Here is a 16,103-nt window from a genome sequence, read left to right on the forward strand (position 1 = left end):
GTTATGTCCCAAGGGTCATTTTTCTCAAAGATGAGAAAATTTTTACATGAAAGTAGTCAGGAAACATGAGTAAGATGTGAAGGCAGAGCAATACAATGACAATAAAGCAACTCCACAGGCTGAAATGCAAAGAGCAGGGACCACAGCTGGCAGTGAGAAGCTTTAAGATTGGAGTGGAAGAACCATAGGATTCAGAGCCCCAGTGTCTTGGTTTCAAATCCAACCCTTGACACTTAACTAAGCTGTATTCTTTGAGCCTCAGTTCTATATGCAAGATGGGGATAATGACCACAACTTTCCTCATAAATTTGTTGTGAAGATCAAATGACATATTAACAGAAATTCTTTACAAACTTTATTATATTTTTAATACTAACTATTATAATAATCACTTCCCAGGAAGAATTTTCCTTTCTTGATTAGAGATTTTCTTATACTGAACAGGATAGGCATGGAACAGAAGACATAATAATAATAATAAATAAAGGTGAAGAGAATGAGGGCCAGTGAGGAAAAGGGAGTAAAACAATGCCACATACAAAAAAAAATAAAAAGGCATAAAGAAGAAATATCTGAAGATAATGGGGGACTTGACTGCCTTTATTAAATCGAGGTCTCTATAATTATACCTCAATTGATAAGCAGGAATTGTTATGTAATTCTTTTGTAGAGATCAATTATTTGAGTGTGAAACTTGCTATTACTGTTTTTGGTCTGTAATGGTGCCCCACATTCCCCCAATGCTGTGGTTCAGAGCTAAAAATGGAGAATAGAGAATTCTAGAGTTCACTGATTATTTAACTGCTTCTGATAATGATAGTCAAGCAGAAGGAATGAAGGGGAGAGTTTAATGGCCCTTGGATCTCTATCCCCATGTGTTAGGCTCTCAGCTCTACTTGGCTCTGTTGTTGCATCTGTTGCTACTTCTTCCTGAGGGTTTTTTAAGATTCCTTTCCATACTTCCACATGTGTGTGATACCAGATGTGCGTACCTACCACATTTCCCATGGCAGAATTCCAGTAAAAGAGACATTTTGGTCCCAAATGAATCTTGGTATACTAATTATCTCCAAGTTAACTTAAATTCATTTAACAAAAGTTAGTCATTCCAGATTTTCAGTAGAATAACTTGTTCTGGGAAGCACATTCTGATTTCAAATGGAACCAGACCACACTGCCAAAAAAATCCACACAAAACTAATGATAACTTGGAAATTTTTTAATGTGTTCATTTCTAAGATTGCAAGTTTCTCCTGCTCAGTATTTCACTTTATCCTTACAATATAGAAAATTGTAGGCATTATTAAAGGCATTCCTTAATAAGAAAACTTTCTCAGGGTCTCAGAGATAATAGAAGATAGAGTTTTTCCTGATTTGAAGTCTCATTCAATCACTAGCAGCTCTTAAAATTTAGATGTAGGCTAGGGTTGTCCCAGGAAAATAGGATTCCTAAAAACTTTAGCAAAGAAGTAATCTCATGATTTTCATTCAGGAGAGGTTCTGATAACCAATTATTATTCTTCATCTTAAAGACATATATAGAAAAACATCATATCTCATTTATTTTAAGCATTTCATAATAATTTGGAAAATTAGAGATGTTTTCTTGCTAAAGGACTTTCAGATCTTAAGCAAACATTTAGGGATTTGGCGATGGGAGGAACTTCCAGAGTGACCCCTACAGTGAGGGATTCTTTACAAACCAGATTTGTTCATGGATTAGTCCATAGTGTTTCAGCCTTACTCTCATCAGGCCAAGTTCCCTTGGAGAAGCTCACTGAGACTAAAGCATACTTTTATATCGTTTTAATAAGTAATGGAGGTGTAAAAATCCATCTTTCCTTCTAGGACCTGACACCTACCGGGTTAGCCTGCTGATAGGTCTAGGATTTATTCATCTGGACTAATTCAGCAATTTGATGATACATATGGACTCCTTGTTTCTAAATGCATAAAATAAAATACATTAGTTCACAAAGGAAATCAAATATATTGAAATGCAACCAAATGAAACGAGTTGCCTCAGAATGTAATAGGTTCCTCTTCACTCAAGATCTGCAAACAAAGCTGGAAAACTAGTTGTTGGATGTTGTACAGGGGAGTCTTGTTCAGACACAGATGGGACTAGTTAGTCTCTGAGAATGATTCCATTTCAAGATTCTATAACAGTATCAACAACCCTGTGAAACAAACAGGATAAATGGAATTTTTCCGATGTTATCAATGAAAAAAGGTAGTCTTTGGAAGAATAGTTGGTTTGTCCAAGGGCATAAGCTTGAATGGTAGATCCAAGATTTGTCCCCAAGTTCTCTGACACAAAGACCAGAACTCTTTCCAATACACCAGTTATCACCCCCTAAAATGTATTAGCACTTTTTTCCATGATGACATGTAGAATGGTAGATCTGGTTATTCGAAAAGAAAATAAAAAATTATGGTCAAATTAATGGTAACTATTTTAGCTCCATCCTGATTTTATTATTCAATTGTATTCTAAAAATCCTATCCCTAAGACCTAAATCTTCCTCTATCAGATCTAGATAAATCAAACCAAAAACTAAATAAGAAGGAGATAAGATAGGTGAATGAAATCCTAGAAAAATATCTCCATAGATCTATGGAGAAAAATAAATAGGGATAAAAAGGAATACACCTTCTTTTCAGCTACACATGGTACATTCACAAAGATTTACCATGTACTAGGGCATAGAAACATGGCAAACAAAAGCAAAAGAACAGAAATAATAAATATAATCTTTTCAGATCATAATGCAATAAAAATAATAATTAGTAAGGGCACATGGACAGACAAATAAAAAATTATTGGAAATCAAATAATATGATTCTCCAAGATCAGTTCGGCAAAGAAAAAATAATAGAAAAAATTAATAATTTTATTGAAGAGAATGACAATGATGAGACATCCTACAAAATCTGTGAGATGCAGCTGAAGCAGTACTCAGGGGCAAATTTATATCCTTGAGTGCATATAACAAACTAGGGAGGGCAAAGATCAATGAACTAGGCAGGCAAATAAAAAAACTAGAAAGGGAACAAATTAAAAATGCCCAGTTAAAAACTAAATTAGAGATTATAAAAATTAAAGGAGAAATCAATAAAAGTAAAAGTAAAAGAACTATAGAATTAATAAATAAGACTATAAGCTGATACTTTGAAAAAAATAAAATTAACAAAGTACTGGTCAATATAATTTAAAAAAGGAAAGAAGAAAACCAAATTATTAATATCAAAGATGAAAAGGGAGACATCACCTCTAATGAAGAGGAAGTCAAGGCAAGCATTAAAAACTATTTTGCCCAATTATGTGGCAATAAATATAGAAATATAGGTGATATGGATGAATATTTACAAAAATATAAGTTGCCCAGATTAAGAGTAGAAGAAATAGAATACGTAAATAATGATATATCAGAAAAACAAATTGAACAAGCCATCAAAGAACTCCCTAAGAAAAAATCCTCAGGACCAGATAGATTCACAAGTGAATTCTATCAAACCTTCAAAGAACAACTAATCCCAATACTATGCAAACTATTTCATAATAAGCAAAGAAGGAGTTCTACCAAACTCCTTTTATGACACAAATATGGTACTGATCCCAAAGCCAGTTAGAACAAAAACAGAGAAAGAAAACTACAAACCAATCTCCTTAATGAACATAGATGCAAAAATCTTAAATAGAATACTAGCAAAAAGACTCCAAGAAGTGATCATGAAGGTTATTCATTATGATCAGGTGGGATTTATAGCAAGAATGCAAGGATGGTTCAATATTAGGAAAACCCTTCACATAATTGACCATATCAACAAACAAACCAACAAAAATCACATGATTATCTCAATAGATACTGAAAAAACCTTTGACAAAATACACCACCTATTCCTACTAAAAACACTAGAAAGTATAGGAATAGAAGGATCTTTCCTAAAATAATAAATGGCATATACCTAAACCATCAACAAGCATCATATGCAATGGGAATAAATTAGAAGCCTTCCCAATAAGATCAGGAGTGAAACAAGGATGCCCACAGTCACCTCTATTATTTAACTTTATACTAGAAACATTAGCACTAGTAATTAGAGAAGAAAAAGAAATTAAAGGTATTAAAATAGGTACTGAGGAGACCAACCTATCACTCTTTTCAGATGATATGATGGCCTACTTAAAAAATCCCAGAGAATCAACTAAAAAGTTAGTGGAAATAATCAACAACTTCAGCAAATTTGAAGGATACAAAATAAACACACACAAATCATCAGCATTTCTGTATATTTCCAACACATTGCAGCAGCAACAGTTAGAGAGAGAAATTCCATTTAAAATCACCCTAGACAATATAAAATACTTAGGAATTGATCTGCCAAGACAAACACAGGAATTATACGAACACAACTATGAAACCCTTTCCACACAATTAAAACTAGATCTAAACAATTGGAAAAACATTGATTGCTCATGGGTAGAATAAGTTAACATAATAAAAATGAACATCCTACCCAAATTAATTTACTTATTTAGTGCTATACCTGTCAAAGTACCAAAAAGTTTTTTTACTGAATAAGAAAAAACTATTACAAAGTTCATTTGGAAGAACAAAAGACCAAGAATATCAAGGGAAATAATGAAAAAGAAAAAAAAAAAAAAGGAAGGGGGCCTAGCAGTACCAGATCTTAAACTGTACTATAAAGCACTAGTCATCAAAACATTATGGTACTTGCAAAGAGACAGAATGGAGGATCAGTGAATAGACTTGGGGTAAGCGACCTCAGCAAGACAGTCTATGATAAACACAAAGAACCAAGCTTTGGGGACAAAAACCCACTATTTGACAAAAATTGCTGGGAAAACTGGAAAACAATATGGGAGGGATTGGGTCTAGATCAACATCTCATACCATATACCAAGATAAATTCAGAATGTGTAAATGACTTGAATATAAAGGAAGAAACTATAAGTAAATTAGGTGAGCACAGTATAGTATACTTGTCAGATCTCTGGGAAAGGAAAGATTTTAAAACCAAGCAAAGGTTAGAAAAAATTACAAAGTGTAAAATAAATAATTTGATTACATTAAACTAAAAAGTTTAAAAATTAGAAGGGAAGCAATAAATTGGAAAAAATCTTCATAACAAAAAACTCGGACAAAGATCTAGTTACTCAAATTCATAAGGAGCTAAATCAATTGTACAAAAAAAAAAAACAAGCCATTCCCCAATTGATAAATGGGCAAGGGACATGAATAGGCAATTTTCAGATAAAGAAATCAAAACTATCAACAAACACATGAAAAAGTGTTCTAAATCTCTTATAATTAGAGAAATGCAAATCAAAACAACTCTGAGGTACCACCTCAAACCTAGGAGAGTAGCTAACATGACAGCAAAGGAAAGTGGTGAATGTTGGAGAGGATGTGGCAAAATTGGGACATTAAAATGCATTGCTGGTGGAGTTGTGAACTGATCCAATCATTCTGGTTGGCAATTTGAAACTCTGTACAAATGGCTTTAAAAGACTATCTGCCTTTTGATCCAGCCATAGCACTGCTTGGTTTATACCCCAAAGAGATAATAAAGAAAAAGACCTGTACAAAAATATTTATAGCCGCACTCTTTGTGGTGGCAAAAATTTGGAAAATGAGGGAATATCCTTTGATTGGGGAATGGCTGAACAAATTGTGGTATCTGCTGGTTATTGACTATTATTGTGCTCAAAGGAATAATAAAATGGAGGAATTCCATGTGAACTGGAATGACCTCCAGGAATTAATGCAGAGTGAAAGGAGCAAATCCAGGAGAACATTGTACACAGAGACTGATACACTGTGGTACAATCTTACACAACAGAGTAGTTCTCTACTAGCAGCAATGCAAGGATACAGAGCAAGGCTGAGGGACTTATGAGAAAGAAAACTAGCTACACTCAGAGGAAGAACTGTGGGAGTAGAAACGCAGAAGAAAAAAATAACTGCTTGATCACATGGCCTGATGGGAATATTATTGGGGATGTAGACACTAAACGATAACTCGAGTCCAACTATCAATAATATGGAATTAGGTCTTAATCAATGATACATGTAAATCCCAGCGGAATTGTGCATCAGCTACAGGGGGTGGGGGGCTTGGCAAGAAAGGAAAAGAACATGGAACATGTAACTATGGGAAAATATTCAAAATTAAAATTAAAATACAATAAATTAAAAAAATAAAAATAAAAATCCTATCTCAATAAACTAGTTCTGGGCATTGTGTTCCTTAGAAATTCAGTTTGGAATGAATATTTTTCTTTGTAGAAATTAGGATCAAAAAGTTGTTTTAATAATAATTTTTGTTGTTTTCTCAGGATTATTTATATTTGTATTCCACTGTGCTATGAAAGAGAATGTTCAAAAACAATGGAGAAGACATCTCTGCTGTGGAAGATTTCGTTTAGCAGACAATTCAGGTAAAATAAATTGTAGTGTATGTATTCTTTCTTGTATCCTCTTGTGAGCCCCAACTGATGCATCTTCATTTACACAAAACAACTAGTCACAATAATGATGCTTGGAGATTTTAAACATAACCATTTACTTGGCTATAAACAAAAAAATTAACAATACTCATATTAAGCAGATTTAATGAATAATAAAATATATCACAATCTACACATAAACCTAGCCACATTTTCCCACCAGTATATTTATTATCTGTTAGGGAAAGTGGGCACATACAGGATCTGACAGAGGAACACATGAAGAAGGGAAATTAATGCTATTAAAAATGTACCTATTTATTTCATTCATTATTTCCAAATTAAATCTAAAATTTTATGACATTAATTTTTTTTAATTCCAGTCCCAAATCTCTCTTTCCCCCATCCCTTGAGAAAGCAAGCAATGCAATATTGATTATGTGTTGGACATCATGCAACAATGTATTTCCTTATTGCAAAAGAAAACATGCACTAAAAAAACCCAAGAAAAATAAAGTTTTAAAAGTATGCTTCAGTCTGCATTCATAATTCATCAGTTCTCTTGTTGGAGGTAGATAGCATTTTTTCATCATCAATTCTTTGAAATTACTTTTGATCATTATCTTAATCAGTACCCAAATGTTTCACAACTGATTATCAGACAATATTGTTATTACTGTATATGATATTCTCCTGGTTCTGCTCATTTCACTTTGCAACATTTCATATGACTTCCAACTCTTTCCAAAACTATCTCCTTCACTATTTCTTATAACACAAAATGTTATAACACAGTTTTATAGCCCTTTAGATGTAGTTCCAAATCGTTCTCCAGAAAGATTAATCAATTCATATCCCCACCAATGGTACATTATTATTATTCTTTTTCTACATCCAGCATTTATCATTTCTCTTTTCTGCCATACAAGCCAATCTGATAAATGTGAGATGGTATCTCAGAGTTGCTTTAAGTTGTATTCCTATGATCAGTAATGATTCAGAGAATATTGTTCATGTAACTATTGATAGCTTTGATTTCTTCTTCTGAAAACTACCATTTCATGTCTTTTAACCAAATATTTATCAAATGGGAAATGGCTCCTATTTTTATAAATTTGGCTTAGTTTCCTATATATTTGAGAAATGAGGCCTTTATCAGAGAAACTTTCTTTAAATATTTTCCCATAAAATTCATGTTCTTTGAGTAACTAAGAACTCTGGTTTTCATGCCATTTCTTCATTCTGAGACATCTGCATGACACAGAACCATTTCTTTAGTTACCACTTGACTACCGGGCATGACCATTGAATAATAAATCCTCTTCTATTCTTGGATTTAAAGAACATTTGCAAGCTCTTTGAACTTAGAGTCAACATTAAGGAAAAGTTGAGAAGCTAACAATTCCCTTTAAGTTAGAGAACTGGGAATCTCATCACACTCTCTTTGGGTACTACAAACCAGACTAGGAATTCTAACCAAAATGTAGCAAACAGAGCACAAAGCAAAATAACGGTTTAATTTTCTGGGCAAGGCAAACCACACTACCAAGCCCTTCACTCACAATGATTCTACATCATCCAATTAAAATTCAGAATTTCTTCCTATATAACAAAACAACTATTTACCCTGTCATTTCCCTTTCTACTTTCCCCCCTTTCAAAACAAAGCAGAAAGAAGCAAAATGACAAGGGGGTATTTCTGACAGACTTTATCTCTTTTAATGTCTAGGGAGTTCAGAAATATAATGTGTGTGGAACCAAACCTCTTGTCAGTTGAGGTTCAGCCTCTCTTTTGCCTGTCAGGATCACACCAGCTGAAACTTTCAGTTAGTTGAATGCTACAGCTGCTGTTTTTCCAGTCTTTACTTGCCAGATTCTTTATTCTTTAGCACCATGCTCAGACTCCTGTCTCTTTCAAAATATTAAATCAGAATTGCCTAGCTCTCAAAAATTCATGTTTCACTTAAAAACTATTAAATTCTCCCTTATGAAATTAACAGACCTTCTACTATTTCTCTGTGTCTCTAGTTTTACTCTCTTTAAGTTTTTTTTTCTTTTTTTTTTAAACCCTTACCTTCCGTCGTGGAGTCAATATTGTGTATTGGCTCCAAGGTAGAAGAGTGGTAAGGGTAGGCAATGGGGGTCAAGTGACTTGCCCAGGGTCACACAGCCAGGAAGTGACTGAGGCCAGATTTGAACCTACGACCTCCCGTCTGTAGGCCTGACTCTCAATCCACTGAGCTACCCAGCTTCCCCCTTCTGTTTAAGTTTTAAAACAGTCACATTTATTTTTTAACTTTAATAATATCTTTTATATATATCCTTCTCTATTAATTTTTTTATTTTTTGTTACAGGGCTAGGCAATGGAGGTTGTATGCTAATGTCTTGTTCACCTAATGTGCACTGAACATTTTACATTAATACTGTACTCTTTTATATTAATACTGCATACTTTTCTATGTGAATTGAATAAAGGATGTCATAAGCAGTGCAAAAAAAAAGTTCTTCCTATCTCCTTTAAATGAGGCATTAGTCTATGTCTTTTGCAAGGTGATTTGTTACCAGTATTTTTTTGTCGAAAACTGCTCAAATCTAATCTGAAAACTTCATTTCTTCATAGATATATTTTAAATAGTTTTTTTATTAAATCAAAGTTATTTTCCTAATCTCCAGGTATCAACATGTTTAACTTCAACAGAGGAAATCATCATTTGATGCAACTCTCTTTTCTTTATGCAAAAATTCTTTTTGGACCTCTTTTAGTATTAAACTGAAAAGGGCAATACCTTAAAAGGACAATAATAACCCTTCTCTCTCTGTCTCTGTCTCTTTCTGATTTGGATTAGCAGATAACTCAGGTAAAATCTATGTGTAGATAGAAAATATCTAGAAATGTATAAAGGCCATGAGAAAACCACTGGGTTTTCATCTTCAAATAAATGTAACTCAAATGAGCCTTTAAAGCACACATTTGTGTCGAAATAAGGAAATATCTTTTTAATGCCAGTGTCATTATGCCAGAAAACGAAGCCACTCAGAGAGATTTTTGTGATTTGTTATCACAAAAATACAGTTTGTGGAAATATGACAAAAATGCCTGGTGCATAAGTAATAAACACTCCATGGTAATTGAAGCAGTACAAAAATCCCATCTTTCTATTTTTTCAGACTGGAGCAAGACAGCCACTAATATCATCAAGAAAAGTTCAGATAATCTGGGGAAGTCATTGTCATCAAGCTCCATTGGCTCTAACTCAACCTACCTTACATCTAAATCTAAATCCAATTCTACTACATACTTCAAAAGAAACAGCCATCCTGGTGAGTTATTTTTATAATATCCCAGAAATCCTCTTGGTGATAATAATCAGAACAACTGACATTTTCCTAGAACTTTAAAGATTACAAACATTTCTTTACATATATTTGGTCTTCATAACCCTGGGAGATAAAGTATAACAGGCCTAATTTTCTCTACCTAAGAGATGAGGAAACTAAGGTTTCAAATGATAAAGTGATTTATCCAAAGTCACACAGTATAAGCGGCTGAGAAGAGATTCCAACCCAGGTCCTTCTGATGTGTAATTAAGCACTCTTTCCATTGCATCAATCTATTTCTCTAAATACACTGGGAAAACAGGTATATCCTGTGACTATGAAAATACTAAGAGCAAATCCCATTGCCAACACTTAATTGACCTTACTTGACTCTTATTATTTTACATTTTATCTGTTTCTGCATCACTTTGGCAAATCTACCTTGAGTTCTTTTGGAGTACCAGCATTCCAAAACAAAAGAAGCCAAATCATACCATTTAAAGAAGAATATATTTTTCTCTAGTTAGGAGATATAAAAATTGGGAGAAGCATTATTTTAGTAATTTTATAAGGGTCTCTTGGTCAGTTATAAGGAGAATAGGGAATACCACACAGTGCTAATTTCTTCTGAGAATGAGACTCTTACCTGCTAGGGTAGAGCAATCATTAGCCTTTGTACCTTCCAATCTGATGTATAAAAATACAAAGAAAAGGTGTAATCTTGACTGTTGTGACTATTTCTTCTCTACTTATTTCACATTTCTTCATGATGTGTTTCTCACATTAAGTTTGCCATATTAATGGTAATGAAAACATTAAAGAAAAGGCTCATGATCTGTGGAAGACGGATGGCTTATGAGATATGTAGAGAATGGAGAAAAATCTGTAAATTCCATTAAACTATTTGGCAGCATATTTCCAAAAGGAAATAATATTGTCCTTTTGAATTACCAAGAATGAATTTGGTGAGCAACTATTTAGATAAGAATGAGTAATACTTTCCTGGTTGAAAAGCCTTCCAAGAATACAATGAAAATCCACTCCATTTGTTTAATGGTTTAATTCTAGAGTATAGAAAAAATGATGGCATGATAGCTGCAGCACTGGCATCCTTGGCACTTAGATACCTGGTGTCTATGTTTATATGCCATAATATCACATTTTGGGGGAAGAAGGTGTTTTGAGTGTCTCACGTACATTTATTTAGTCATTTCTTGATGGATAAAGGACAAGAAATCCATATAAAAAGCTATCCCTGCCTGATCCCTCCATTCTTCCTACAATTAGAGCCTCTGCTGGAACTGTCTTGAAACCTTTTTTGAAAAATTTGAGGTTTTATTGCCTCTCTGGGTTCTGAAATGGAGGAATGGAAGATATTTGAAAAACTCAACAGTTTAATGGAACTAAGCTCCCTGGAGTGCAGACTTCCAGAGAAGGCTAACCTGCTTTTGAAATACCTCTCCCCCTGCCTCTTTCTCCCCTTTGAAAAAAGATGATCTCTCCTACCAGCAGCCTGAAAAAATTTTTTCACTAAACTAAAATAAATAAACTAAATTTCTACATTGCCTGAAATATCACCAAATTTAATATTTATTTGGGGAAACAAGCATCTTCTTAAAAGTAGAACTACTTTGGGGATTTTGAAAAGGCCATCAGCCAATCAAATGCTAATATAAATAGTTCATTCAATCTGCCTTCCTCTTACTATCTAGCTGAAGCCATGTATAGTTGAAGAAATATGAATCTTGATTAAGTGGAAAGAAAGATTAGACAATTTAGGAACATGGGGCAATGTAGGAAGTAAAGTAGGTAGGAGGTGGCCCTACAGTAGGCAGTGATGAGTCCATTATGAGATTTCTGGGATCCTGGGGAGAAAATGCATAAAGGAGAGGGGGAAAGTTTGCAAAAGCTAATGTATCAAAGATTTGTCTCTAAATTGTGCACAGGTCTAAAATAGTGGGAGGAAATATTTTTGCTTCTCTTCATCTCCTGCATATCCCCACACTCTCAGAAATATTGTATTTCTGCCAAGTTTATTTTAAATAGGATTTTATGCACTAATATAATTTAGCAACCATTTTATGAAATTGTTTTAATGAGAAAATGTGTTTGAATTCAAGGTGATTTATAAATGTTTGGGACAAAGCCAATTCAGAAATGGGGTCTGCCCATGTGTTCGTACAAACATGAGTTTGTGGATGTGTGTGTGTGTATGTGCGTGTGTGTGTGTGTGTGTGTGTGTGTGTGTGGATGTGTGTGTGCTTTAATAGTACACTTAATACATATCGTGGCTATAGACTTAGTTGTTATTCTCTGGAATTGACCTAGACATTCATATGTTTATGGCATAGATAATGTCTTCTAAGAGCATTCCTTCAACAAAGGTGGATCATTCAGGTAAAATATTCATTCCTTTTATCGAATGCATGAAATTTCAGTAAGGTAATGGGAGAATGAATATTTGCATGGATTTAGTCAAAAGATTTTCAGCTGCCTCAGAAAAAAACTGCTTCTCCTGCACACTTTGCACAATGATGCTCTCAGATGGAAGATTGGAATTTCTAGTTTCCAGCAAGCGTGTGCTCTGGCTAGCTTCTGCATGGGGTGTCTGCAATTCTGTCCTTCTAACAAATGTACCATGCTATGCTCTTACATCCATATCAATGACATCCAAAGCAGTAAAACAGCCTGAACTAGAAGGCTGAAAAACAAGAGAAATGGGTAGAAATCTTTGTTTTCATGCTGCTTTCATGCATTGCAAAGTGTGTCATGGTACTTTGGTAGAAGTGGTAAATGAGAAAATGGCTTTCCAGGGCTGCTCCTTAAAATTATTTTATCTGCTTGAAAATGTAGCCTCACACCTCTAGCCACTGGTTTTCATTTTTCTATTTTCGTTTGAGTTCTGTTCTGTCCATTATTTGGATTCACCCACAACATTAGGAATAATGCCTATGTTAAATCATTGCTCCTATCCAAAAATTGCCTGGTGAGAATAAGGAATGAGGGCATGGATTTGAAAGTGGGTGGGTGGGTTCAAGGGTAATGGGTAAAATTTTAAATGTGTAAAACCAAAACTTGAATTTGCAACAAGTGTAGAACATAACAGTACATGAGGACCCCCTAAGGAATTGCACATATGAGATTAAAGGTTTCTGAACTTTGTGTAAGGAAGGGTTATGTTTATTTTAAATCAAGTTATATCCGTGGAAGATTCTTCATAGAATTGCCCTTCTCCCCCCGCCCCCGAAGAAAACCATTGGCTAGTGAAAAGATGAACTAGGAGAAGAAAGGCTCAATTGGCTTGCAGGAAGCTTGTATATGGTCAGGGATCCTGACTCACTGAGCCTTCTTTCCCACAAGCATAGGAGAATGATGATTCTGCTGCTTCAATCTATCCATTCTTCCTTCTCTGAATGACTTTCTGTTCTCTGCTCATATTTCCTTTGTGTGGATTGAAAGCAACACTTCTTCTTTTAATTCATATTTTATTTCATGTAAACCCCAGCAAAAGATAAGAACTGAAAGAATGTATTCTCTTTTGAATGTAAGGCATATGGTGATAAAGATTTTTTTTCGATAACTGGTTGCTTATATTATACATTGACTGTAGCTGAAAATGTATGATGTCTTGTGTTTTAAGAGCTCTTTCATTCTTTAGTGTGCTTCTCTTTCTGCCTTCTCCACAGAAAGTGGAAAGGAGCAAGACTCCAGGCAGGAGGCATGCTCTGAAGTACATGTGAGAGCATACATCATCCAGACAGTCTAACCCCCATGCAGACAATTAGAGGTGTCCATTATTTGAGCACTTTCTGACACTTCACTTTAGGGTAGCAATGCACTTTGATCTTTGTTGGGAAGAATAAGATTACAGGATAATCAGATCATAGATTTTGAGTGGAAATGACTTCAGAGTACATTTGGTCCCATTTTATAGATGAGAAAACTGAAGCACAAGGAGATAAAATGAGTGCCCCTTTCCCAAGATCATATGGTATCATTTGACCCAAATATTGCAAAGGGGGAAGAGGAGAGGAAATAAACATTTATATATGCCAGACACTGTGCTGAGCTCTTCATAAATATTACCTCTTGATCCTCACAATACTACAAGATAGGTGCTGTCATTATTCCCATTTCATAATTCAGGAAACTGAGCTAAAGAGAGGTTAAGTGACTTCCTTGGGATCCCACAGGTAGTCTATGAGGTCACAATTTGAATCCCTGCTTTTTTTACTTTGGCCCAGTGCTCTGGCCACTGCATCACTTAGTTGCCTCAACTCCAATCTCAGTGTTTCTCCCACTGTACAAATGGTTTAGGACCATGGGAGGACAGTGAAATACATCTAAAAGCATTAGAATGGATGGGATACTTCCAAAAGGTCTTCAGACCCAAATTTAGGAATCTTCTCAGGAAACAAATTTACCAATTTGTAGCCTACATACATTCGCCTAATCAATGAACTCATGTCTTCCTATGTTTACCAACCTCATTAAAAGGCATTCAACGACTACCATGTAATTCTCACTAGTGGGGAATTTGAGGCAGCATGATATTTAGGATAAAGAACCAGCCTCTGAAATAGGAAGATTTGAGTTCAAATGTAGCTTCTTACCTATTCTGTCTAGGTGATGCTGGGAAACTATTATAACCTTCCATTGTTCTAGGCAATTTTCTAAGACTAGTTGCAAATTTGCAAAGAAGCTGCCAATTTGCTAGGAGTTTTCTTATATGGGGAGTTCTTTATAATAAAGAAATCATAGTGTAGGTCCCTACCCAAATGTGGAATTACATATGTTTACATGGAAGGCTATTTCTTTGAAGAGGAATTTTGGCTTCTACATTTTTAATTCATAAAAGTATGATTTTCCCTAAATACCAATCATCTTGAATACTAAAAATATTATTTCTTAGTATGCATTGGAAAAATCATTCATAATAGGCTTTCTCCAAGTTGTTCCAATCACTTTTGATATATTTCGTGACAATGTTTTCTGTAAGCATAATTTTGCTTTGATTCATACATCCCAGATACTTTTCTTAAGCAGTTTCCAGATTTTCTTTTCTTTCTTGGCTTTCTGAAAGATGTCAGTTATAAAAATATCACTCATATAGTCCCCATCCTAAAATTGCGGAAACTAAACTAACATACCAGGAACTATTAGGCCCCTAATGTGAACATGAATAAACCTAAACCACCTTGATTCAGAAATGCTTGGCAGCCGACTGCTTAACCTTGGGATATTGCTCAGTGCAAATGAGGGACGTAGATTGTAGTCTGCAAAGCTCTGCTACCTATGTGCCTTTAATCAGTAATACATAGTAATAATACTCAGGAGCTCAAGCACAAAACTAGTCCAAATTTGACCTAATTCCTTGTTTCGTTTTCCACAGAGAGTGTTTTTGTGGACAAGCCTTCATCAAAACTTACCCATCTGGATGGCGAACAAACATCCATCATCCCTGTCCATCAGGTCATTGACAAGGTCAAGGGTTATTGTAATGCTCACTCTGACAACTTCTACAAAAACATCATCATGTCAGACACTTTTGGCCACAGCACCAAGTTTTAATTGGATGGAATCAGCTCCCACCTCCCAAGCAGAGACCTACAAGCAACTCAAAGAATAAGCCATGCTAACTATAAAAGTGCCATTATCTAGGTAATACCATCCATTAGAAGGATATGTTTTTCATTACAAACACTATTGTGAGATCTACAGTGGAACTCATCTGTGCCTTCCCCTCCATGTGGGAGCTTTCTCCAGTTTTCTAAATCTGAACTCTCTGACAGCCACATGACTCAGTAGCCCCAGGGAACACTGTACCTTTTATAGCTGAATCACACCAATCAGAATTAAAGAATATTTAAAAGAAACAGAAGACAAGGAAAAAAACAACAGTCAAAAATCAAGCCCAATTGAGAACTTACACTGGTGGTGAATTGTTTTGGACATCATCGATGGCTACATATTCTTCCCCTACATTGAAAGAAAAATCAATTTTCATTACTATATAAGGCTGATTCCCTATAAGTCCTCCCCTAATGCTGGTTCCATATTTCCTTTATGTGCCTTGCTTGTAGGTGAAATTTCAAGCAGATAAACATTCCATTTTTAATTATTTCATACAAAAAACTACAAAGAATCATTTATTAGTTTATTTTTAACTATACCAAAGCTAATTGTTTAACACTTTAGCTTCTTAAGTAAGAGCACATTTCCTCAACATTTATAGACCCTTGTCAACATGCTAAATTTCTAAAATGTTTCACAGTTTCTGTACATGTAACATATAAACATATAAAGCAT

General features: G+C 34.7%; 1 protein-coding gene across 3 annotated transcripts in view; it reads left to right on the forward strand.

Annotated features, from left to right (window-relative positions):
• Positions 1–15,406, forward strand: part of ADGRG6 (adhesion G protein-coupled receptor G6) — a 186,573-nt gene extending 171,167 nt beyond the window's left edge. For 2 of the 3 annotated variants that reach the window (XM_044677200.1, XM_044677201.1), the window contains 3 exons: positions 6,365–6,466; positions 9,645–9,797; positions 12,146–12,159. In XM_044677200.1, coding sequence (XP_044533135.1) covers positions 6,365–6,466; positions 9,645–9,797; positions 12,146–12,159 — 269 coding nt within the window. Of the gene's footprint in view, positions 1–6,364; positions 6,467–9,644; positions 9,798–12,145; positions 12,160–15,186 lie in introns of those variants that run through there. The other variant, XM_044677199.1, reaches the window with a different exon arrangement.
• Positions 15,407–16,103: the final 697 nt, after the last annotated feature.

This window comes from Gracilinanus agilis, chromosome 4, assembly GCF_016433145.1.
Source record: "Gracilinanus agilis isolate LMUSP501 chromosome 4, AgileGrace, whole genome shotgun sequence".
Taxonomy (NCBI): Eukaryota; Metazoa; Chordata; class Mammalia; order Didelphimorphia; family Didelphidae; genus Gracilinanus; species Gracilinanus agilis.